At 35.5% G+C, this 27452-nt stretch overlaps 2 protein-coding genes across 2 annotated transcripts in view; both read right to left on the minus strand.

The window, feature by feature from the left end:
* Positions 1-20191, minus strand: part of LOC115919332 (aminopeptidase N-like) — a 55545-nt gene extending 35354 nt beyond the window's left edge. Inside the window, exon 1 of the mRNA XM_030972835.1 lies at positions 20103-20191. Within this exon, the coding sequence (XP_030828695.1) occupies positions 20103-20191 (89 nt within the window). The remainder of the gene's footprint in view (positions 1-20102) is intronic.
* LOC586344 (methionyl-tRNA formyltransferase, mitochondrial) lies at positions 18763-26702 on the minus strand. The gene is made up of 12 exons (XM_011667665.2): positions 26599-26702; positions 25405-25745; positions 24742-24793; positions 24131-24306; positions 23615-23737; positions 22862-22964; positions 22279-22354; positions 21826-21914; positions 21412-21484; positions 21003-21082; positions 20198-20387; positions 18763-19973 (listed from the first exon to the last, which is right to left on the minus strand). The coding sequence occupies exons 2-11, from the start codon at positions 25653-25655 to the stop codon at positions 20241-20243; spliced, it is 1170 nt and encodes a 389-aa protein (XP_011665967.1). The 5' UTR covers positions 25656-25745; positions 26599-26702; the 3' UTR covers positions 18763-19973; positions 20198-20240.
* Positions 26703-27452: the final 750 nt, after the last annotated feature.

The following is a 27452-nucleotide window of genomic DNA, read 5'->3' on the forward strand; positions in this document are numbered from 1 at the left end:
AATAAAGGTAAATATAATATGAAAGAGAGCGATGACGGACAAGGTTACCAAAATATTAACGTTTTTCTAAACTTTGACTGTTGCTATGTACAGTTCTACATTTTTCTAATTGCAGCTGACTTTTTAAATTTCGTTTTAAAAACGTAATATTTCTAGTAAATAGCGACGGAAATTTGGCTTTACATCTTTCATCATCCGTTTCACTTTTTGTTGCCAATTTGAGAAAATCCTTATACAGAATGCGATAATTCAGTTGCGTCCGCTCAGCTCAGACTCCGCAGATACCATGACTGCCAAAATGTCAATACAAAAATAATTAAACTATTAGCGGGTGATCGGAGTGGATCCAGAATGCATCTATTTTGAGGCACACCGGTCTTAAATATGGACTGAAAAACGGAAGTTTTCTGGATGCTGCCAAGTGAGTTCAAAATAACCATATTATGACATGAACCAAAACTGCAATATCTAGTATAGGTCTGATAAATGGAGTATTTGCTCAATTGAAACATCCCAAATTAATTACAATTTTTTTTTCTTCAGTATTCAGATGACGACCGTGTACATTATTTCACTTTTTGAATGCAATTTGTCTCAACTGAAGTAAGGACTAGTTTCAAAACGCGATTCGGTTACCAATTTTGTTATTCTTATAGTACATGTATTTCAAATAATTCTAATGTCCATTTCATGCTTGCGAAATTATTAAATTGTCGAGGTGTGGATTAAAATAGATCAACAAAATTTCCGCAATTCATGTTAATTCAGAATTTCCCCTTCTTTAGACAGGGCTTCGCCCTTTATATCGGGGGCATAGTTGCGCAAAACAAGTCATTTAAATTTATTCAGAATTTTATTTTATAAGACGACATGAACAAAATTAATGAATTCCTTGAGTAATTGGTTATTAACAATTCTCCGTTATGCACAATTTAGTAATACAAAACTTCATCCGGACTGGCTTTGTTTCTTCCTAGTGTTTTAATCACAAACATCTGGACAACCATACAAAATCAGTTACACTCCTAATGTCTAGAAAATCACTACTTCAAATAATAACTACATCGTAAAGCATTCATTGAATAAATGTAAAGTATCTGGTTTTTCTCATTGCAATTGTTTTTCTTGAACTTTCTTACAACAAACTGTCGTCATTAACATAATCCACCCTTAATTATTCAGAGGATTATACAGCTCAAACATTGATGCCAAAGGATATGATGTAATGATGACTCTATTGTGACGTCACACAGACGTTTAAGACAATAGGCACAATGTGATTTATATCATTGTGAATTGTTTCATTCTATTGTATAGTTAGACAATGTTGATACTACTGAATGTCATTTAAACATTAAAAGGTCGATGAGTTAGTCATTTTTTGAGCCAGGTGAAGTAAATGGGTACCTGGTAGGAATTTATTCCTTGAAACGCAGCGCGCGTAACAGCTGCACTGCTAAAGCCAGGGTAATTATGCTGCATTATTGTAGAGCGCTTAGAGACTTCTGACAAAGAAGGGTTAGGCGCTATATAAGCACTGTAATTATTATTATTATTAATAATCACAATTAAGCTTAGACTTCACTGTAACCTAATTAAAAGCAATTACTGTGCAGAATGCAGATGACCTATCTAACTGTATTACCCGATTTTATTTTGTAATAAAATACAGGTAATGTTTGGTCTTGTTTATAGTTACATAATTATCCTGCTACTTAAACAATAAGACAAAGTTACCACAGGTAAACAGACTCCCCCCCCCCCCCCACAAAAAAAAAACATTCAAATAAACAAACAACAACCTAAACCAAAAACTGCAGAATATCTTTGCATCAACAAAAAATAAACTAACTATAGTTAATTGAAATATGGTTTATAGGGGCCTAACAGTTTTTGTTGGGGGGGGGGGGGTCGGAACTACAATGCTGATCTAGAGATTAAAATCCCAAGATTATTCGTAAAACGCAAAAATTATTTGTGAATGAGCTATGTCTATAAAACTTAGCTTGTGTTTTATTCATTACACTTTAGAGAAATATTATAGTTTGATAACACCGATGTACCTACACACACTCGTGTCTATTCTCTCTTTATTTCACTAAAACTATCACGGTCTAGAAATATGTTTGTAAAGTGAATGGATAACAGCACATCAGGAATTGGCAAGAATTCAATTCAATTCAATTCATCTGATCTAATTAACATAATTCATGTCCATTGTCTAAATGTGCATTGTCCAGGACGAATAATTAATTAGATATAGAATGTGAGCTGAAGAGAGTAACACAATTAAACAAACAGATTCTGACTATTCATGATGGGAACATGATAAACTTAACGATTGTTCAAGATATTCACAACCTGTAGGCAAATCGTTTAGATGAAGAAAAAACATAAAACATGAAACAATCGACATCTATATGACTATTTAGTATTCATAAACATAATTAAGACAAAAGGGAATTTAGAAAAATGATAGTTAATGATTTTATATGTTTTGTGCAATACAAAATAACAATAATGCCTTAATGAAACAATTGGCATCTGACATTTTCTTTTCCGTAGAAGGAAACTTTTTGAAAAACAAAATTGTTCAATATTTTTACACAATATCAATAATTTTTTTATCTACATTGAACAAAGATGAACAGGTAGAGCTGATGGCAGACAATACGTGACATAATTTTTTTCTCAGAGAGGTTTTCGAGTGAGCAGAAAAACAGGATGTAGTATGTTTGTCCAATGCTGTTGAGGCTGGCTTTCGGTGAAATTATGATTCATAATTAAGCACAGTTATCTAGGGCACTTTAAGATGAGACTAATTAGAAACGAGGAAGTCGGTATCATTTACAGCTTTTTCCTATTTCAGTTAACTTTCTTGATTTTCCCACATCAGAGAGACATAACAATCACTGGATAATGTGTCATTAAACTATTGTACGAGGTATTGGGGGAAAATGAAAATAGTTTGACAGATCTTGTATCACATCGAAACTGTAACAGGTATAATTTTTCCAAGAATTTTCAAACCACTATTACCACTATCCTGATGAAACTCTTTTATAAACAATGAAATAACATTCCAGAACATTACAACCTGTAATCAATTGCTGATTACAGGTTGTAATGTTCTGGAATGTTATTTCATTGATGAATCAAACTGTAATCCTTTTCTGGAAAATCAAAAACCAAAGAGTGACAAAATTATGAACATCAAGGGCACTACAGTTTAATCGACCTTCAGTATTTGACTGGCCTAGAAAAACAGCCTCGCTGCTAAAATGTCACACGTAGGACTAAAGCTATACTAATGTACTTGTGACCGTTGCTAATTATATGTGAGGCATATTTAAGATATGATTGAAAATTTGAAAGCCCTCATAAGTCGTGATTTTAATCACTTAATTTGTAGTATAAGGTCAAATATCTGCCATCAGGACAGATCTATAAATAATATTGTGTGGACTTGTGCATGTTCTATGTACATGACTGTACATCGTATAGTGACATTGTATAGTGACACCTCTGTGATATAAGTATGGCATATTTGTTTAAAATAAATAATTATCATTATTATCATCATCATTATCATTATTAACTTTGTTTGCTGTGAAGGAGGAATGCAATAAAGATCATAGTGTATGAAGGAAGATAGATGGAAAAGATAGAGAGGAGTATAGTAGTAGAAGTAGTATATAGTAGTAGTAGTAGTAGTAGTAGTAGTAGTGTAGTAGTAGTAGTAGTAGTAGTAGCGGTGGTAGTAGCAGTAGAAGTAGTAGTAGTAGTAGTAGTTGTAGTAGTTGTAGTAGTATAGTTGTAGTAGTAGTTGTAGTAGTAGTTGTAGTAACAAGTAACAACAGTAGTATAGCAAGTAATAACTTGTAGCAACCTATTAATTACAATAATATACGCAACAGTGAGGCACCGTAATATCCATCAACATTATCTTCTAAAACAAGACAGAGAACAAACAAACAATCAAACAACTAAATCAATAAAACATCTCTTCAAGGAAATAATTCATCATGGCATTATCTGATCTTACTGCCGTGTTTGTCGCCTTCCCATAATTCACTCTTAACCGTGTCATGACGTTATAGTATAAAAGGGGATTTCCCCTTTTTTGTTGAATGACGTAGGCGTTGTTTCTTTTTTTTTAGGCGTTTATGATCTACAGGGAGTTGGTCATCGTGGTATCATATGTTTATTTCTGTTTCTTATCAGATGCAGCAATGTTTTCTGATTTTTGCCTATTTTTACCGCCCTTTAGTGAAGATGAAATTTATGTAAATGATTATCATGCGAGATATTTCTTAGAAGAAATTTATTCACTTACGAAAGATTAACAATAGAATTTCCAGTGACCGAGAGTATCAACTAACACAGTATTATAATATCATATATCATAAGTATATGATATATATAGAAATTATGTAAGATTATATAAAATCACATCAGAATATTCTACCGTCAAACTATAATTTCAAGTTTGAACACAATCTTTCCTATATTCAACTATTCAATATCTGTATGACTGTGATATCCCAGTAGTTAAGGGCCTTTTCTAGCTCATTGCCCCAATTTTATTTGAAATTGTTATGAGAGTACATACACCTAATAATGAAGTCACTTTTCAGAACCATATTTAGGCCTCCAACTTCCATTCAAGGCAAAAAAGGAAGAAGACACAAGTCATGTTTGATTCTAATATATTCCGGTTTCCAGTAAAATATATACTGCTGGGTCAACCAGTCCATAATTGCTTCTGCAATGGGGCTTTCTGTTAAAGTGGACTCTATTGGTATAAAGGTCAATCAGATTAATGTCTGATGCTACATGTCTGATGCTATATACCTTTAAAGCAAAGCCCTTCCCATCATCCTATGCGAGCAGACAGCCAATTGGGACAAAGCTATCAGGTTATGCCCTGTTGCGTCTAATACGTCGGAAATCTCAATTTGAAAGGAGTAGGGGAGATCGGAAGTACGTCAGGAGTATAAATGGTTGAAGGAGAAGATATAGATAGAATTTTAACAACGGTGTGGAAAGATTCACGACATCGGGGGATCAATAGGAGATGGAGGTTCATTATTGTTTTAGGAGCCGATAAGAAACATCATGATATCACGGCTTATGTTCATTTAGGTATAGTCCTTATACAGAGATTTATCCAGAAATCGATTGGGGGGGGGGGGGGGGTGGGTGGGGGGATGGAGGGGCGAAATATATCAGTGGAAGATCCAGGGTTCTTAAACCGGGGGGCGCAGAGATTTAAAAGCGAAAAAGAATCGTTACCAAAATGTTATGTCACTATGATTTTTTTTTCTCAGACACACTTATGTCATAAAAGGTTCTTTAATTTATTTCTGTGCCCCCAGCTCGATGTACCATGCTGGGCTGTGGATAGGGAGTGTGGGGATGCTTCCCCAAGGCACTTAATTCCCAGAAAATTTGGAAACATTTCAGCAATTTTTTCAAGCAATAAGAATAAATCTCTTGCATTTCTCTTGACACAAATATGAACTTTAGAGTAAACTCAACACAAAAAATAAATAAATGGTGTTTATGATTGTTTTCCCCCAATATGCAAAGCGGGAGGGTGTACATCGGAAACGCCTTATTGAGGATAGGTCATTAACGCCGCTTTCAATTAAACGTGTTACACATCACGGAAGCTTTAATAGCCTGTTATTCCAGATAGATATCACAACGATAAGGGAACGCAGTACGAACTGAAATTCCTTCACACACCTGTAGACAATGTAATAAAACAGACGTGATTGTATAATGCATTACAATATTTACTAAAAACAGTTAATAATTATTGTATGTCATTATTGTTATCATGTTTATTTTCTTACATCTATTTTTAATTTATTATTCTTTTGCCAGCACACATCACGATAGGACATTATACTATGCAAAATATACATTTCATCATCAAATAAAACCTAAATGAGATATGAGATGTATATTTTTGTCCCCTGATAACACCGTCGCTCATCTGAGGACTAGGGACGAAAGGTGATAATATGGTACTTACAAGATAAACAAAAATAATTTATGATGTTTGTTTATTTTATTTTTACAAGGATTACTTAGTACTTACCAGATCTATGGTGTCTTCCCTTCTCGGCATGATAGCGGTATCCGAATCTTATCCTTTTATTGATCTCAAAATTCACCTGTAATCCAGGCAGCTGATCACGATAATCGTCTCGTTAAAGTTACCTTAATATGGTTATATTAAACCTTGAAGAGCCATGCGCAATCCAAGCTTTCACTGAACTCAGGCCGTTACCTAATAATAATATGGCTTAACACCAGCTCATGAACAAAATTGAAATCTTTGGACGAATTTCCCGGGCATTTCTTGTCGTATGCTGATCCGTCCTTACAGAGGCCTGCCGACTGTGGGGAGGTCTTTACTAAAAGGGGGTTCGTCCGGGAGTTGCTAAGCTCATATATAGGTCTGAGGTAAAGCGAGCAAGTTTGGCAAAGGGGGATACTGAGAGCGGGGGACGTTTGCATGGACAACATACGAGTAAGACTTTGACTTATTATGGCTCTTAGAGTGACTTGTATTACTTATATCCGGCACATTTTCCAAACTTTCCTAGAGACCACGTGACTGAAACGGTTATATAAAATTAAAGAAAAAATAAAATATATCTGTCATTTAAATGCTAGAAGTGTACACAGACCGGGGGATGAAACAGTTTGGCATGATCTATACCTATGATACAGAAACAATCATTCCCACTTCCATATATTTTATCTGGGCATGGGGAATATCATTAAACTTGTCATGACGGTCGCAAATCAGGCGCGCGTAATGTTAGAGCTCTTTGGATTAAAGTGGCGAAAGTGGAAACGTGTCCATAAAAAGGGAACGGAGCTATCTGACAGGAAGTTTGCAGTAAGTAGTGAAGGGGAAGAAGCTGATGAAGGCAACCATTTTACAAGGTAATGACGCACGAGAGCTTCGGAGTTTTGGAGTTTTCATTCTTCAAATTATGAGTGTCCCAAGCACACGTGACTGCATGAAAAAGCTCAAAATAAAATCAAGTCTCTCTCTTTGTTTTTGTTCTGAGTTTCCATTAGAGATTTTGCACGGGCGTGAAACTTTGACTTATCTTAAATATTAATACGCCGACGAGGTGTAATATTCGGGGCCGGAGAATGAAGCGAAACTGACCCGTCGAAAGATTCACATGCATAAATTAAAACACAATCTTCGGTAGTCCAATTAACGTTATACAGTCTGCAGTTTACTGGGTTTTGGCAATGGGGAAAATTACAAAATCTAATTAACGCAATATGAATTATGTCGTTAAGAAGATGTTTATGCTTATGGATACTTATAATATTGGCAAGGTTTTGGCCATTCATATTTATCAATTGTTCGATAGTAATCATGTTTCTATGTGTGACTCCATAATACTTGTATCTACAAATTTTTAAGATTATTGTGAAGCACACTAGTCAACGTTTTAACTCCATTATAATTTGATCATACTAATTTAGTTTTGTTTAATTTTTTGTTTGTTGTTGTAGTGTTTCGGGGGGTGGTTTGACGTAGGTCATTAATGAAATTAGTTCAATGATGTGTAGAGGCATTGCGTATTAAAAGCAGGAAGATTATCGACAAAGCAATAATTAAATTTAAATTTTGTTTAATGAGATTTAAGTTTGTCTTGTTGTTCAGCTTTTTTTCTACATTCTCAAAAATGATACAAAGCCAAGAATTGTATTCGAGCATTACGGAGCACAAGGTAGTGCTGATAAAAGTTCGTACATAATTATATGAACATATATAACTCCTGTGCTCCTTTGACTTTGAGAAAATCTCTAACATTCGACAACGCATGCATGACCAAGGAAGGGAAAAGCTCATGTGATCGAATGTGACGCGCGTCATAATGACGTAAAGCACATACTGAATTCTTATTGGGCTCTCTTCCAAAATTCAAATCATGAAATAATTAAAGATCACTCAAGAGTCATGACTATTGAAAATATATTTAGAAGCATTTTAGAATTACACTAGCCCATCCTCTGTTTTTAAATAAAACAACTAGCTTTGCAAATAAAAGTAAAAAAGAAAATTAGAAAATGTTCTTGAAACATTAACATAGTTATAGGCTTCACTTCCAATTTGAAACGGTTATAGTTCGTTCAATAAATAACTTGATAAATGAACACATAAATATATAAATAAATAAATATAGAATTAATATATGAATGAATAAATAAATTTGAATGAATTAATATATATATTATATATATATATATATATATATATATATGGAATCCAATGAATAGCATGAAATAAATAGATGAATAAAAACAAGTGAATAAAAGTAGACATCATGGATAAGTGAATCAATTGATGAATAATCATATTCAATATAATAAGATAAAGTGCTGAAACCAGTTTTGTTAACATTATGTTTAAGTATAATTAGGTATAAGTAGAAAAAAAAGAGCGGAGCGAGAGAGAGAGAGAGAGAGAGAGAGAGAGAGAGAGAGAGAGAGAGAGAGAGAGAGAGAGAGAGAGAGAGAGAGAGAGAGTAGAGAGTAGAGAGAGTAGACTAAAAGATCGATAGAAAGTAACAGGCTATAGACAAGAGCACATTCAATTTGTGTATAGTTAGTGAACCGTTTTTTGAGGAAGAGTGTAAACCCCCAATTTATATCTGTATCCTTTTCCATTTCAATCCCTCTGAAGGAGATGACAGAAGATTCCTTAAATAAATTATAATCTTTAGATGATCAAGATAGAATGTAACGTAATCTCTGTGTACTTTCCTGGTTTGCGAATATAGCCAGAGGAATTTGAAGGGATGTGTAACCATGGTTACCAATATTAAAGACTATAGGATGAGAGTTGGTTAAGCACTGTTCGTTTTCTACTCGGGTATAATGTAGTTTATTGGTAAATGCTCGGTCTCATACACGAGATCCAGGTTCAATCCGTGCTCGGTGCTGACATCTTTAAACAAGGTTAGATTCTCGCCATCCAGGGCCCTGCCTTAAAACGAGTTGCTTGTTGAGTTCTTCGTCATTACGCACGGCGAGTTGAAGATGATCTTAGGCATAAAGGGCATAAATAGTCAATTGGGACTGAATTACCTTAAAACCCAATCAAAACAAAACAAATCGATCGCAAGTCCTCCAATCAATCGCAAGTTTGCAGTCTACTATCTCTTATGTACATAGTTGCGATTGATATCAATCGTAAATAAGTTAAGATATTAACTCTTTATAAGACAGGGCCAAGGTGTATATAATAGGTTTCTGCCAATAGGTATATAGTATTAAATTAGATCAAATCCGATATTTGAATAGTATTTTTCAACATCTAAATGATAAGACGCAAAATCAAACAACAGTGCTATATAGTAATGATAATCTGAATAAAGAGAAAGTTCCAAGGGTCGTGAATTATGTTTGGTAAGTGCGTTAGCTAAAGATCAAGTTATTAAAGAAATAAACCTATATTCTCTTTGAAGTTATTCAATAAAAAATTATCATTACCAAGAAAAGTCTAGAAGTATATAATAACTATTTTGTCTTTTCTCTCTCTCTCTCTCTCTCTCTCTCTCTTTCTCTTCCCCCTCTCTCTCTGTCTCTCTCCTCTCTCTCTCTGTCTCCCTCCCTCTCTCTCTCTCTCTCTCTCCCTCTCTCTCTCTCTCTCTCTCTCTCCCCTCTCTTTCTCTCTCTCTCATTCTCTCCCGCTCTCTCTCTCTCTCTCTCTCTCTCTCTCTCTCTCTCTATCTGTATCTCCATTTCCACTCTTTTTATCTCTCTGTCTTTGTTACCTTACCATGCTTATATTCTTGGACTTACAGGCAAGGATAGGAAAGTGTGTGGAATCGTTGTAAATCGTGTAAATCTCTGCAAATTTCCAGGAAAATTTGAGGTGATGCCTAAGGAGCTCTAGAAGAATACCCTGGATTTCGGTCGTCTGGTCATACGGCAGTCAAAGCCTTCTGGGAATGTCTTCCATCCAGTATCCCCAAATAATTATACACTTACTAAAAATCTTATATCAGTGAATACATAACATCAATACCAGTTAAAGAAATTAGTAAATCAAAAACAAAATCATAACAAAACATTAAATTCAGTAGGTCGCATGTGATCAATAATGGTTGTGAAGAAACAAATATAAACAGATAAATCAAAACGGTCATGAATGTTAAACACAATAAACAGAATAACTGACCTTTTTGATAGAATTTGTATCCCAATTCTCAAGAAGTGACTCCTCACGCTCATCACTCGATGCTGACTTCATAACCAAAACGTCTTCAAAAGTAACGTCAACGAAAGTAAGGCTAACGTAACGTTGTTAAAGATACTAGTAAAAGTGATGATACTCTAGTCCCCAAATGACACCTTTTTTTTTTTTATCTAAAAAAAGAAATATATAGTGTGAGCAGCACTATTAAAACAACATTCAGGAAAAGTTGCGGATTTTAAAGCGCCCAAATCCGATCTGCTATTGCGGTAATTCGCAGATCGTGTGGTTATTACATTTCACAGTAAGATTGATACATGATCTGATATATTCCCCTTTTCGGTGAATATTTCTTTATTTTAACCCTGATCTATTTTGTACCTGTACCGATTTCCGTGAGGGTAATATTACGATCTCTTTGCAAAGTGCAAACAATATTTTGTATAAAAGTTTGCCTGGAAATGCACTATGTAGTTGGCATTGGTTGCAGCTATTTAAAGTACATAACGTACCAATATCTTAGGCCTATTTGAATGTCCATGTATTCTATTACCCTATATGTCTGAAAGCTGGAATGAACAAAATACAGACGGTTGAATTAAAGGTTTTCGTAATCTCTTATTTTGAAACTTAATGTGATATTCTGATAACACCTCTGGAAAGATACGATTTCTTTTCTGCAAATTACAGAACAAAAGAAAAGCATTATCATATTTTGGATTAATAAGCACGAGGCCTTTTAAAGAAATTAATAACAAGTGTTTCTTCGTGATCCCACAAGTTGGCAGTTGCGTAGCATGTGTTTAGCCTTTGAGATGGCTCTGCTATCAGAGACGGGGGCAGGTTTTACTAACAATAACAGTTGAAATACGAATTTACAATGCCGCTGGTATTATAGAGGGAGGGGTCCCATCCATCAACTCTTTTCTCGCCCCTTTTCCCCTTGCTCTCCCTATATAATTATGTCACCTTATCCTCTTTTTGTCTTCTATTTGCTTTCCTTTCGATGGGGGGGGGGGGGGCGGCGGCATGTAGCACCGTGCGCCCCTGTAGCTATGAATATCCTCTACTTGAGATCTGTAACCAAATTATTATTATCCTTGAAAAGACAAAACATGAAAATATGAACATGTCGTTAGATACTTCTAAAGAAAAAAGTACGAGAAGGCAATATCAGGGTGGGGCTCAAACAAGTTGCACCTCTCTAATGATCTTGACGATTCAATTGCACAAGACGGACCAATTTTAGATATTTAAGGACTAATAGATTACCCTACACTCAAGGAACAGAGTGAGAGCGGGAAATCAGTGGTTTAAGTTGCAATGTAATGATACTCATATTCGTGCGACGGGAAAAGGGGAATTAAAAAAAAACTATTTTACTACTCTTTAAGAATATTTATCAGATTGTTTTCCTTCGTATCTTACGTAATACAGGCCAATATTAGATTCATAAAGATTATGGTACAAACGGGAACAGAATGAAATCGTTAAATGTGCGAGTATGAAAAATTGATATTCTTAGACAAAAGGGAGACTTTTTTCTTTTCAAAACTTAAAAAAAAAAAAAACACATATATTTTGACTAGGCCTGCTCAAAAATTGACAGATTCTCTTTGTATGTTGCGCGATACAGGACATTTCAAGGACTTTCACAGGAAAACAATGAAATTCGTGAAATGATTTGATTTTAAAATGCAATGATAAAATCAGTCAGTGGAGGGTAAAGGGGAACTTTTAATTGTCTCTTTAAAACTTTTTGTCATTTCACCACTCAGTAAAAACAAAGATTCTGTTGAAAGATTTTTTTATCCAGTTCAAGGATTGAAAGACTTTTTCTCTGTCAGTCGATGTTAAATACGAGATCATGAGTCTTATGACGTGGAATGGACGTCAAGGGGTATGATGTGCATGTAACATGAGGTAATCGTATGCGACAGACGCCCAACACACAGGGGGCGGCACCAGTGTTCATTTTCGAAGGGGCGGGCACATGTCCCAAAAAGGTTCTGACAAGCGAGAGAGAGAGAGAGAGAGAAAGAGAGAGAGAGAGAGAGAGAGAGAGAGAGAGAGAGAGAGAGAGAGAGAGAGAGAGAGAGAGAGAGAGAGAGAGAGAGAGAGAGAGAGAGAGAGAGAGAGAGAGAGAGAGAGAGAGACAGAGAGAGAGAGAGACAGAGAGAGACAGAGAGAGGAGCGAGACGAGGGAGGGAGAAAAGCGTAAGAAAAAAAAGAAAGGTTGTTCAACTATTTCCGGGCATGACTGCCAAATCGTGCGCCTGTGGGGGGGGGGGGGGTGCCCCGTGCCCCCGTTCTCGCCCTGTAACACTATCCTGACAAAAAAGTAAAAGGTGATGAAGGGTTCAATGAAGGCATCGAACCATGTTTTTTTTTTTTTCTTTCTCGGTGACGAATCTGTTCAACTCAAAATCGTTCGAATCTTATTGGAAAGGCAAAGTATACGTAAATAGAACGTGATTGGTGATTATAATGATCTTATCCAGCATCCAAAAGGAGAATAGATTTTCCGAAAAGTTTGCTATACATTTTTTAATAAGCAAAATCTTACAATGGTTACAAAAGGCATACAGAGACAGAGTAGAATAATTTCCTGATAATAGTTTTAAAAAGGTACCATACTTGCCGTAAATTATTATACATTTGCCGATAGACACTTCAGGGGGGGGGGGGGGGTCTTTAGCGACTCCCCTCAATGACGTATTTATAAGACTTGGGAAAAGTGGCAAGTACATTTGGGACTCACTCTCATGACACCAGTTAGCAGTTGGTATTGATCATAACGTAGAAAATTATATGGTCACTTTAGTTGGATTTGAGGTAGGTTTCCAATATCAGCATCGTCATCGCCGCAGCTCATTGGCGAAATTTAAACGAATGTTATATTTTTAGGGCATGATTCAAAATATGAGTTTAAACTTGGCACTATGTCACAGAATCGTGACATCTTCATTATGGGCAGTACTGAATTACGTAATGTAATTTAATTTGAATTAAAAATAGAACGATGTGAAAGAGAGTGAAGTAGGAGGATTAAACTTAAAGAGCAATTTAGGAGCTGTCGAACAAGAGAACCACACCCCCTCCAAGGATAGACTGAATAGTAAAAACGAGATAAAACACTGGCAGCCCTCCCCCACAAAGAAAGAAATAGAGAGAGAGAGAGAGAGAGAGAGGGTTGGGGGCGAGGGGGGGGGGGGGGGAGGGGGGGGGGGTCGCGACACATGGATATAGGCGTGGAGGGAATTGGCAGCTCGTCCTATGAATCATAGAATTAAAACATATCCACCTGGTTTTTATGACATGTTGATTAATGTGTACTTCTATAATGCCGTCAGTGTACCAATGATATAAATAGAAATGAGCCGACAGCCTCTGACATGTTACCAGGTTAGACATCCCTCAAATAGAAATAGTATTAGACCACTAGACATACAATATAATTTACTGTCTTGTCTTCAGCTTATCAAATCAAATGAAAGTTTCTTGTAAATTCTTTCTTCCAACCAACTTCTATACTAAAATATAAGCCCGCCTTTTAAACATACATTGATATTCTTTTTGTTAGGGAGTGAAGAGTAAGAAATCAAATAGCTGTCGAGGCAGCAACTAGTGTGCCAAGGATAATTGTGCGATCATTATTTTGATGGGCTGGTTCGAATTTATAAGAAAAAAAAGTAAAAGAAAATGTATGCGAAATTAGTATACAATCCATACAATTCATATAATTTATTTATGGCCTCTACTCATCATTCAAAAGAAGTCCAGGGAAGTCGGTTGGAGAATACTGCATAAACATGATTATATAATTTTAAAGGGATTTTCAAATAAGTAAATTGACCTGCATAAGCCTGCCTGGGCAATCTATATTTACATGCAAGCATCTGACACTACTTTCATCACTGCATTATGAAATAGTAGAATATAATGATCCTAATCGAGTGAATACATTATTTTCATATATTTGCTGATAATTATAATTTGAGAAACTTTAGAGGATTCGTCAGGAAACAATAATATTAGAGTGATGAAATCATACCTGGAAAGGTGTCTATATACCTTCCATTCTTCATGAATTAAAAAATTGTATGATATTTTTGAGTGTGTACCATAAGTATTCTTATTCATAAACTTGAAAACAATAATTTAATTTGTCATGTTTGTATACAAAATAGAATTTATGTAGGGATCGTAACGAAATAAATCTCCACCATCTCAATATCAGTATCTTAAAAATGGAAATATATAGACAACATTACAGTCATAATTATGCGGTCAGTAGAATACTCATGACATTAATGCAGTATCGACCAAGTTGCCAGTTTGTCTGTGACGATCGGTCTTCACATTTTTTTTAAAAGTCGTATGTACATGTGTACTATGAAAACATTTCTTTGATTTTCTCACATCCTTTTGATTATAATAAATTGGAGATATCCGCTATGCAAGGTGCTCATCAAGTCACTCCAATATTAGCCCGGCTCTCGCCAGGGTACCGATTCCGTTGCTAACAGCGTTCAAGGAAATCCTTCCTACCGGTACCCATTATTAACACGTGGATGAAGAGTGGCAAATTTAGATTGATGTCTTTTGAAAAGGACACTAGTGCCGCGCCGGGACTCGAATTCGCGACCTTCGCATCTCTATTTAGTAAAGTGTTGATGGCACCTCTACATGACGAGCAAAAATTCCGCAAATTTTGGAAATACTGGATCTGATTGTTATTTTTCTGGTTTTGATCGAATTAACTTGCTTTTGAGCTGGACTTGCCATCTGACGCATGGTATATTTAGATGCACCTGCATGAACGGTGTCCTTGTAGATGGCTTTCAAATATGAAATGGGTTAACGAGGGGAATGCCCTAACCCAAGGACAGCTGTTGATATCTAATATGAAACGCAAGGAAGCTTCTCCCTTCCTCATATCATCAGCTGGACTGATGGACCCAAACCGGAGCAAGAAATGGACCTCAAAAGATGAGTGATTGTTCAAAATATCTCCAACCATGCCAAAACGGAAGGTGTTCAAATTGACTTCCAAAGCTATTTTGGGATGATTTATTAATTTTGTTCATTTTTTTCTTCTATAGATCGTTTATAGTGAAAGTGACCGAACCCATTCAAAAATTGTATGGACTTTACGATTTTCATAATTTTGTTGACAAAGTCGGGGTACATACTATTCGAGGAACGCCCTATTAAACATACGCTTGAGTTCCTCTCTGTTTCATCAAGATTTTCAATATATCTTGCTATAAAAACTTGGACATAAAAATACAAACAAGGACAACAAAAATCAATAAGTATCTCCAGGCTGAGTATCTCTCTACTTTTAAACTTGGGCTCTTTGTAGATTTTTTGAAATCCTCGCAACATCTTCGATTTAACTTCAAGGCTTCAATTTCTCTGCAATATGTGCTGAAATTTGTGCATTTTTGTCATCCCAATGTTTATAAGACATCCAAAACAAATGAGAATATTTTCTATTATATGAAGGGGAAGGGGTGGCTTCAGAGAATTCTAAAATGGCAAGTGAAAATGTGAAGAAAAATAAATTGTTAAAGATATGTTTTGGGGGATAGGACTTATCGATATATTTTGTCATACTAAAATGGGCACCTGAAAAGTTAAGAATCTATTTCTATTTTCCTTGTCGGAGATTTTCCACAGACCTGTATCCACAATCCAATCCCAGGAAAGAGAATCCTGGATCACTAATTTCTCTTTTGTCAAAAGTATGGGGTTAGGGTTGAGCGTAGGGTTGTGATTAGGTTTTAGATTAGATTCGGGTTTAGGGTTAAGGCAGGGATATGAGAGTTAGAAACACCTCCCTGGTTAGTGTTAGGTATAGTGTTATGTACAGTCCACTAGGGTTGAAGTAAGGAATTCGGTTAGTGAAGATAAATACCGCGGAGTACATGTCGTAGAAGCATGTGTCATAAGCCCTTGATGATCCACCGAGTGTCACTTTGGTGTCACTATGAAGATCATTCGACCACCACATGTGGATGACGATGCATGGCAGCAAGAGGTTGGGCTTAAAACCTGATTAATATTCCACATTACTCTAGAGGGCTGGTGCAATTTAGTTAGGCTGAGGTAGGGTGAGACAGGTGACAAGGGAGAATGAGGAAATGAACAGAAACATAGAAAATAAGAGAACATGAAAAGGGAATGCCCTGTTAATTTCTGCCCGCAGAAATAAAATCCCTGGGAGAAATTGGGTGAGGGAGGTCAGACAAGAATAGAATGAGATAAAAACGAGAGACTGAAGAGACAAACAATGATATAGAGGGTAAGAGATTGAGAAGAGTAAGAGAAAGTAAAGACAGACTAAAATGGAGAAAAGAGTTTCAGCAAGAGAAAGAAGATAAGCGGAATAAAATAAATAGACTGGTAAAAAGAGGATTGAGAGGGAAAGAGGGGAAGAGAGATAAAGAAAGATGAAGAGACATATAGATCGAGACAGAGAATTAAGTGGGGTAAACAAATGAAGGAAGAAGTTGAGAAAGAGAAATCACTAGGGGATAAGGGTCAATAAAATAAGACAGACATAGGTAGAGTGAAGGAGAGAGAGATAGATATAGAGACAGAGAGAATGGAAAAGAAATAGATAGGGAGTAAGAAAGATATAGAAAGAGAGACAGACGGATAGAGACAGAGAGAATGGAAGAGAAATAGATAAGGAGTAAGAAAGATATAGAAAGAGAGACAGACAGATAGAGACAGAGAGAATGGAAAAGAAATAGATAAGGAGTAAGAAAGATATAGAAAGAGAGACAGACAGATAGAGAGACAGAGAGAATGGAAGAGAAATAGATAGGGAGTAAGAAAGATATAGAAAGAGAGACAGACAGATAGAGAGACAGAGAGAATGGAAGAGAAATAGATAGGGAGAAGAAAGATATATTTAAAGAGAGACAGACAGATAGAGAGACAGAGAGAATGAAAGAGAAATAGATAGGGAGTAAGAAAGATATAGAAAGAGAGACAGGCAGATAGAGAGACAGAGAGAATGGAAGAGAAATAGATAGGGAGTAAGAAAGATATAGAAAGAGAGACAGACAGATAGAGAGACAGAGAGAATGGAAGAGAAATAGATAGGGAGTAAGAAAGATATAGAAAGAGAGACAGACAGATAGAGAGACAGAGAGAATGGAAGAGAAATAGATAGGGAGTAAGAAAGATATAGAAAGAGAGACAGACAGACAGAGAGAGAGAGAAAGAAACAGAAGGAGGGAGGGAGGAGGATGCTGACGGTTTTAAGGAAGCTGATTCAGGGATTCAGGAGTGAGGTGTATGTGGTGGTGTATGTATACCCTAATCATCCACATCTCTACATGATGTCCTGCTCTCTATCTTTAGTCGAGCAGGGTGGGTCCCAGCTGCATCAGGAGCTTCCGTCGCTGTCTGATACGTGCTCGGGACGATGCCAAGAAACAAACAACATCCAGAGAGATGGAAAGGCTAAGCCATCCCATATCATCTGTAAGGAGCATAGAAGGGAACTATATCTGTAGCAAAACGAATTAAAGCCTTTCTGGCTCCAGACCGAAATGATATATCCCCATCGATATATCCCTATAGATCTTTCGCTAAAGACACCCATTAAATAAGATATCCTGAAGTATATCCATGTACATCATGAAGATAATTCACAGTAGTCCCGTTACAGTACAAGGAAATAGCTATTTCTGTCAACTTTTGGCAACTATTGTCTCTTTCCTTTTTCCCATGTCTCCTACTAACCAGCTCTCTTCAAATCAAGTTCATTTCATGCTTTCAGTTTCCATGTCATCCATTCTATTTTTTCTCCCATGTTGTATCACACACTACTCACACATTTCTTAGATGTCTACTATTCTCTTGTCTTGTTCTCCTATAGTATTATTTCTATCTCCATCTTTCTTCCCTTCTCTTCCTCCTGCTCTGTACCTCCTCCCATCACAACAGTCTGTACATAATACATGACCATAATGCATCAGACTTGTTCTGTTTATACCTTTAATTTTAATAGAAATTCTATGCATATGTATTTGAAAGCCATGTGAGTTATCACAGACGTAAATGTGTACTTATAAAATAATATTTAACATAACTTATCTTAAAAATTGTCACATAATTTCAGCTATCGTATATGGTGTCTTGTTTCAGCTGGTGATTATTTTTTTATGAGAAAATATGAATATTCCATAAAAGGCATGATAACAGTGAGAAGCACCTTGTGCAAAAAATGGTAGAATGGTGTCGTTAGTATACTTTTCCATTTTAGAACATATATGTATATGTATAATTTCATTGCATTTTAATATACTCTCATACAATTATGAACAATATACGGCAGATTAGAGTCATTTAGCTGTTGGTGGAAAATCTAAAAGAGCGCTCAAATACAAAAGATCAACCTTAAACCAATCATGATAACAAAGACAATGACTTTCTGGTAAATAATCCAATAGCCCATGATCTAGTGACTAAACACTTTTGTCTGATCCCTTTGCACTTTTTTCTTATTAAATGTATAGAGATGTGTTGTTTGAAGGACAGTTAAATGATTTAAAAGATTGAAATAGAGGAGCATTTTTTTGGGAGGGCAGTCCTCTTGAGGATGACTAATAACAAAATCCAAAGAACATTAAATGAATTTTAGGCACAATATGGTATATGCACATGTCTCAATTACGAAGAAATACATATCCTCCAAAAAAAGTGAAATAAATATATCATCTTCCCTTTTCGTTATTTGACATACCCAATTATCTCCAAGATGTTTTCTTAAGGTTTAACAAAGTACACATCAGGCCTGTCTTCATCAGCTTGAGATTCCCAAATATCCCCTATTTGAACTATCCCGATTGCAAATTATTCAGCTAATTTGATATCCCAAGAAATCTTGGTCTAGTTTGCAAAATATCCAGCTATTTCCCAAATAGCTGGATAGTTTGTGCCCGTCTTCATCAGACCGAAGTACGGATTCAAATATCCTGATCCCATCATGCACAACGATTTCCGGTTTTCGGTGTTTGTAAATGAACTAGCTCGTAGCACATGCTCTAACATGCACTGCATGCATGCACAGCCGGTACTTGTTTACGGTTTACAGCGCGGGTAAAATCTTAAATCCGCACTCTGAAGTGCACATGCGTCAATCTTGAGATTATTTTTCAAGCTAGTTTGTGATCAGCGTATCGGTCTGGTGAAGGCGCGATATCGAGCATAGGAATAATATCCCGCGTCTGAAAATAGCGTGATATTTAGCAATCTCAAGCTGATGAAGACCGGCCTATCAAGGACCCCAAACTCCAATCTTGCATTTGTTGTGCGATTAAGTCCTAATTTCTGCCTGAATGACTGGCAGACTGGGAGTGGAGGGTAGGAGGGGAAGGGGAGTTTAAAGTAACACAACGCCGACACAACACCTCCAACTTTATGAGCTGCCGGTCACGAACCAGGACCCCACGTGTATCTACATACCTACATATCAAATCTTTGATGTTCAGACTGCTTCATATTATTTCCATTCATACAACAGAGGGCGAACATATTCAGCTATTTTAGAAATAACCAGCTATATGGGCACAACACCCAGAGATTGGAACAAGCATCTTCTTCCTTAAATCAAAGAGTTGAATTTGGAGATACATGTCAAGAGGTCTGTGGTGACATCCTCTTCCTACCGATGAGAGAGCGGTGCAGAATCCAACCCAACTATATCCAGGGCCCTGGGAACGGTTTTGTCACCGGGGGGGGGGGGGGGGGGGTAAGAGGACATATATTTTTTTTTTTGGTCCCAAAAATTTTGCAACGACTCATATAGTGATATACATTAAATATATCATACCAGATTTTTTTTGCAGGGGGTGCTATGCCCCCCTGGAAAAATTCCAGGGGTGCTGCAGCACCCCCAGCACCCCTGCTTCCCAGGGCCATGACTATATCAAGTGTCTTAGAGGTTCTCTCACAGAAAGAAGATGTGGGGTCATCTATTTGTGGCATCATGATTCTTAAAACATCTCCTCTCCTCATCATCTCTCCTCCGACCTGATAGATAACCATTGTAGAACTCTTTGGCTGTCATCCTCTTCCTCCCGATGGGTGAGATGGAGCAGAATCCAACCCAGCCATCCTATCATAGAGAGCAAAATAGAATGAGAAATGAATTTTAAGAAACGATAAAATTTTCATAATGATGATGAATGATGAGTGATGCATGCCAGCAGTTCTTGAGATGTTATACCTGATCAAGTTGATCTTAAGCTATTGGAAAGGGTTGTTATTGTAGTATTCAACGTTTCAAAATCAAATATCCACACATGATTCATTATTATTGTAGGATACAGATATATCTGTGAAACATATCATTCTAAGACTGAAAACTTCTCTTATATATATGGATTTTTTGGGAAGCTGCCATTTAATAATTTAAATAATTTATATTCAACAGATCTTTGTTACAAATAAAGCAAAGCAAGACAATCTTCCAAAATTATAATTGATCCAAATAAAAATCAACAACAATAACAACAAAAGCAACAAAACTTTTCTTAATAGTGATTTTTATAAACATACATAAGAACTTGATCATGAAATTGAATGCAGAAAAAATAAATCATTTTAGACTGCAAGTGTCCTGTGATGAATTGCTTTTACAAGATCCCATAGACTACTCTTGCCCAAACTACTCATTCTCAACACAAAGATAAGCACTGAAGATTTAATGAGGAGTGAACCATAAACTCACCTTACATCTTACATAGATGATGCTTTTATTTTGGGGGAAAGAAATGAGACCTGGTTCATCCCCCTCATAGATTGGATGATCTAGATGAAAATTAATAATATATGAGAAGAAAAAAATTGTTGACTAAGGAAAGTATACACACAAAAATGTAATAATCATTTGAATACAATTTATTCTTCTAAAAAATAAATGATGTTTATTGATTAATGATGCACAGTACAACATTTTTCTTATCAGATTATGAATTTGTTTGAATATGTAATTGATTTCAGCATTTACAAATAGAGATTTATTTAGAAAGAGTAAAGGCCTGTCTGAAATACGAGTGTCTTTGTGTGTACTAAACTTCTTGAAGAGACTGATACCATTTCTTTCCCCTAGTGAAATCCCAGAAATTGAAAAATCTTACCTGAGCAATCTGCTGGAGATACCATCTGTTCAAGTCTCAATTCTTCTTCTCCAAAGAGAGATTTCAGGGGCATCTGATGAAACACAATGTTCAAAACATAAATTATATCCAGAGCCCGAGAGTGACAAACACAATGAAAATATCAGGGCAGACATGTTGAAAATGCAAATATACCAGCATTCAATAGACTAGTATGCAGAGTCAAATTCACTTTGAGCATTTTCTCACACATCTATTACAATACTACAAGTCTTGAAGTCTATATAATCGACATAGAAATCAGACAGAGAAGTTGTCTCTACATATAATATATACAAATCTTTTCTTCAACTCATTAATAATTAGTAAATACTTTCTAAATCTTTTTTTATACAGTCACATTTCAAATATCTTTTATTCAAAATTGTCACATACCTGTTCTCCAATGGCCCTGTACAATCTGTCTATTTCCTGAGTTGTAGCTCCCCAGTCTATCCAGGCTAGTTTATTTGGTATTTTGAGTCCTGAAATACAAAGGTCAATGTAACAAATAAATTAACACTCAACTTTATTAACAATGGTAACATAGACCTAGATACAATAGCCTCAAGAATATATTTATATGCATATTTATAAAGGAATGATTTGTCTTCATTACAGCATATCTTGGTGTTTATTGAAATAGTAGCTAGACGAATATGTTTGAGGCTCAACTATCAGAGATGGCTTCAAATGGTTTAATAATGTGCATTTGAACATGATCAGTGACTTGGTTTTGAAATTACAGTAATGTTTCTATTCACAACTTGAATGTTGCTTTAGGCTTACATGTATGTATAGGGGGAATTATCACTGATGCATGTTAAATTGTATAAACATTTGACTCACCTACTGTAGCGCCCTCTTCACTCTGTGGCATTTCATATTCAATAAACTCAGTAAGGTTGTGAAGGACTTCCGATAACTAGAATTAAGATAGGAGATGTAAGGCAAATTAAAGTTTGGAGACATTTACAGTCATAAAAAAATTTAGTTGAGAGATAACATACATTCTAAAGGTCAAAGAATACTAATTTTTAAACATTTTTGTTTTTCCTTTAGCTTTTAGGTAATTGAATATTAAACATAATAGCAAAATAGCAAAATAATAAATTAGAAATCTGCACATATCTGAAAGCAGAAGCAAAAAGGAAATAAGCAACTCTTTCTTTCCTTGAAATGTAAGTTGCAATTAAATACACTTATTTCTCTTGGACTTGGTGAAGTCATAATTTGATATGTTCAATATGGGTATGAACTTCAAAATCAATAATAAATTGATCTGAACAGTGAAATCAAAGTGACCATTTAAACAAATGTACTAATATTGGTTACATAGAGTTGGATCATTACAATATAGTACATACTAAACCATCCATATCAACCTACTATTTATATCCTATTAAATTCTTTATATCAAGTTCAAACATACCAATTCTGAACCCTTTTTGGCAAGAAGATGGGTAAGACTTTTTGTTGTACTGTTGCTTGGAACATTGTACTCCCTCTGAAGAAGGATGGGTCCAACATCAAATCTGCAATGAAAAGGAGAAATAAAAGAATATTATAAGAGTGCCTGCTTGTGAGAAATACTAAACAATGATAGTTCATCTGCACAAGAACTCAGAAATTCATCAGGTTAATGGCAAGCCTTCCCTCTGAGAGTAAGTTTGGTGATACTTGGCTTATCAAATATTGGATAGCTTCATGATGAAAATGAATAATTAAATGGATAAATACTTAATGATGGTGATATTTAAAGCATATGTAACAAGAAAAAGGATACAAAAATGAACACTTTTATGAATATGGTTCAATTAGTCGGCGATTTGAAATAGAGGGCAGTATACACATACTGGTATGCATACTGGTACAATGAAACACCCACTTATAATACATTCAAAAATTAATATATCCATTCCTGCTACATATATACTGCCATCTGTGGTGAGGTGCTAAACATTCATATCATTACAAATCTACTAGTAGTATGTTAGTGGCTGATACGTGACAGGTATTTTCTTGCAAATTTTTGCTGCTGGCATAAAATTGCCTCTCCAAACTACAAACCTCATATGAATTTGGAGTGTTTAAAAGTTACTTGTAATAGTTTCAATGACACATATACACAATGAAAAGACAACACTAATTACACTATACTTGAAGCCATAAGAACCAGTTGTACCTGTATGGGTGGATTCTCATGATGGAGACCCCAGTGACTTCATCACCATTGAGTATAGTATGCTGGATAGGTGCACCTCCCCTCCATCTAGGCAGGAGACTGGGATGCACATTGAGTATACCTCTGAACAAATATCAATTGATGAGTTGTTAATTTGTATCATTCATCAAAATTGAAAAGTGAGACACTGGTGAACACAACATAAATGGAAATATGCTCAAATATGAAATCATAGAGATGCCAATATGTCTTTAATTGATCATGACCTCATAATTGTTTTAATTTCTTTTCCTTCATCATAATTTGTTTCTACCTTCCTTTTTGGGTTTTGATGAAAACCAACATGATTTCAAGTTGGACTCTTCCCCTTAAATTAAGCATTTCATATTTACTGGCCTTTCCAATGCACTGTTGTATGAAACAGAAGAAATCAAACCTTACTTGGCATTCTTCAGGTATATTCCTCAACATAACATTGTATTACCCCCGAGAAGAGAATGAACCAAATGCTCTTACAGTGGAAAACTATTGATGAGCCACTCTGGTAGTAGATGGCCAAAAGAGACTGTGATCCCAACATCGAACCCAGATATGTTATCATCCAGAGGCCATTGGTGACAGGTGAGATGCTGTTCTTGACAAAACTCCCAGACTGGAGATGGTTTTCTGGTTTTACCTCGCCGTTTGATGAACTGTGTAATAAACATTTAATAACATTGGTTTCTATTTTTTCCCTCGAACAGCCAAAAAGTCATATTGAATATGTGTTTTTGTTTACTGAAACCTAGGAAGAAAACATATTTTCCACATTAATCGTGTCAAAATACTGGTATATCTAAACAAAATGTAAACATAAGAAATACCTTAAAAACTTTCTTTAAAAAAAAATACTTATTAGTATGTTCTATAGAAGGTCACAAGATCATATAGAAAAAAGGTGACACTAATATTTACAACATACACCATACAACTGAGAGAATTTAACTGGTGAACATACAATAATAAGATATTACAGTTTTGAAAGGGCACTTATATTTACAATTTTCATTCCTTTTGAACAATAAAATGTGATTGTTAGTACAGCTTAAGCATCTAGTCAGGCAAAACACTTAAAGTATGAGTCTTACCGTGCTTTGTGGAACTACAACTTCAAGCTTGTCAATCAAGTGGCCATTCTGTCTGGAAACAAAAGAAAATAGTATTTTAAAAAACAATCAGCTTCCATATGTTTTGATGCTTTTTACCTTGATTGCATCACTATAGAAACTGACACCTTCTTTTAGAAATACACAAAATCTGAAGTATCTGTGTTTTCACACCTTCAGATTCAGATCATGTTAAATGTACTTGTAAATACTTCATGCCCCTATCTAGACAATCATAAAAAAAGTGCTTGTATTATCTGTCTACTGAAATTTTCTTCCTGAAAAGGCATATAGTTTAGAGGCATGTACATTTGTAGGAGTCGAGTCATATTAATCAGTGATTTTTTCCTCACCTCTCGATATTTTAAAAATAAATTAAATCTTCCCTTTACCAAAGTCCCATTTTTGCATTACAAAACACTGTAACAACAACAACAAATGCTTTAGTGGTTTTTAATTGTTCTTCATCATTATTATTATTTTTTGGTAATAATTAGCAAAGTGGAGTCAATTTAAAAAGAGGGCAGAATTCTGTAGACTGAACAAAGTATCTGGTAATAAAACATTCAATCAAATGGCAATGAGGATTTAATACCCCTTTACTTATCCTTCATCTTATCTTTTACAATGTGGCCGTTTTCTTACCTTGATTCTTCCATAAGCTGCAAATGAGGAAGTGAGAAATGATCAGTCCCGAAGAACATCACATTCCATCTCCGATCCTGGCCTGTCTGACAGTGAACATGACACTGTCTCTGAGCGAAAAGAACCTTTCCTATGTTCTTTGTCCTGTGAAGTCTTAAACAGTTGCTATGGTGACTTGTAAGAAACAGGCCAATCGAGAAAACACCTCTTTTCAGCATTACATGTGGCATTGTGATAAAGATCTGCTTCATCTATGCATGGATCAGCTGCCAATGTTATGTTTGTTTTGTCTCAGTTGAAGTACATCCATCCCAGCTTGACTTGAAAATTCTGATAGAGTTCTATTCAGCCATGGGGAAGAAGAGAAATTATAAAAAATGTACATACAATGTAGGAAGAAAAACACTTGGAGACAAACTGTAGACCCTATTCATCATCAAATGTGAAACACTTACTATGAAAATAACAAAGATAACAAGATTAAAGCCATACTATACAAGAAGCACTGCCACAAAAATATGTTTTGGTGAGATAAATCTCGCTCAAATGATACACAGAATACAGAATTAAACATCTTTTATGGGTATATTGTATCCCCGAGATAAAATAAATATCAAAGTACTACCAGCCCCCGATATATTTGTTCACATAAAAAAACAGATTCAAATATAGGAAAAGTGAAGGGTAGATAGACCCAAACAAGCAATTTGCAACACAAACAGAATACCAACCGTACCAAGATATCTCAGCAATAAAATGAACTATGTCAATCTTAAATGGACAATTGAGAGTAATATTGCATATGCAAACAAATCCAAAGCCACAGCCCAGAACTGGAGTTCAAATTTAGATAACTTCTTCTGAAATTGAAAACCATTGAAATTGAAAATAATATCTAGACAGCAACAGACATTATTCAAATGATTGTGAAATGGTCATATAATTCATGAAAATCTTGTTTTTTAAAATCATTGGATCCACCAAGTGCCTCTGGCTCTTATCAGGAAATTTAGAGAATAAACGAGAACTAAAATTTTAAAAAATACGAGAAAATCAACGAGTGGGACTGACGTTCGGCAACTGTTGTAAATCTTCTTCTAAAAATTGCTTAATAAAAATATCAAAGTAAAAAAGCCTCAGTTCTTCGTAATAACCTAAAAGGTATTAATCTTTCGTAAATACATAACTATTTACCTCGAATCATGCGAAGATACGGACTTCTATTCTATCCAAAGCCCTACCCAGCTTCTACTTGCAACCGACCGCCGAGAGATGGCGAGAACTTGGTCCTGTCTCTTGGTCATGCGAAACGCAAACAAGGACACTAGACTACGCAATTTTGCATCTACAAATATACTGGCTTATTTTTAGTAGGATAGGGAAGGTTTCTTCTATCTTCTTTTTCTTCTTCTCTCTTCTTCTTCTTCTTCTTCTTCTTCTTTTTAACCATTAACCAAAACAAAATAACTTAAAGGTACATGCATTTAGATTATTGAGCAGTGGCAGATCCAGGTGGGTCTTTAAAAAATAAAAAAAAAGGGGGGGGGGGGGGGAAGGAAAAAAGAGAAAATAAAGAGATAAGGAGGTAAAAGAAAAAATCGAAGAGAGGAAAATTAAGGAGAGAGAGAGAGAGAGAGAGAGAGAATTGATTTTCGACGAATTGATCGAAGGGGGTTTAGAGATATGAGTGTGAGGTATTGTGAATGGATATTTGAAAGCGTGTTCACTCGTCACACAACATAACTCTTATTTTTATTTTAGCTACGAGGAAGCAAGGTTGCACTGACAATAAAATACATGAAAGAAAGTATTCCCTTTTCGTTAATTTATTGGGTACTGAACAAAGCTGACAACGCACTTGCAAAGTGCAGTCAAGCAAATATAGCAGACTTGAAAATGTGAATATTGCACGTAGTTACATTATGATTAAGGATGAGAATGAACATGAATAAATGTGATGTACATAATGAATGAAAGCTTACGACAGAATAGAAAGGGCGTCGAAAGTCCAATGAAGATGAAGAGAGTTCAGAACGAAGGAAGGGGCT

This window comes from Strongylocentrotus purpuratus, unplaced genomic scaffold (genome assembly GCF_000002235.5).
Source record: "Strongylocentrotus purpuratus isolate Spur 01 unplaced genomic scaffold, Spur_5.0 spur5_scaffold_6, whole genome shotgun sequence".
Taxonomy (NCBI): domain Eukaryota; kingdom Metazoa; phylum Echinodermata; class Echinoidea; order Camarodonta; family Strongylocentrotidae; genus Strongylocentrotus; species Strongylocentrotus purpuratus.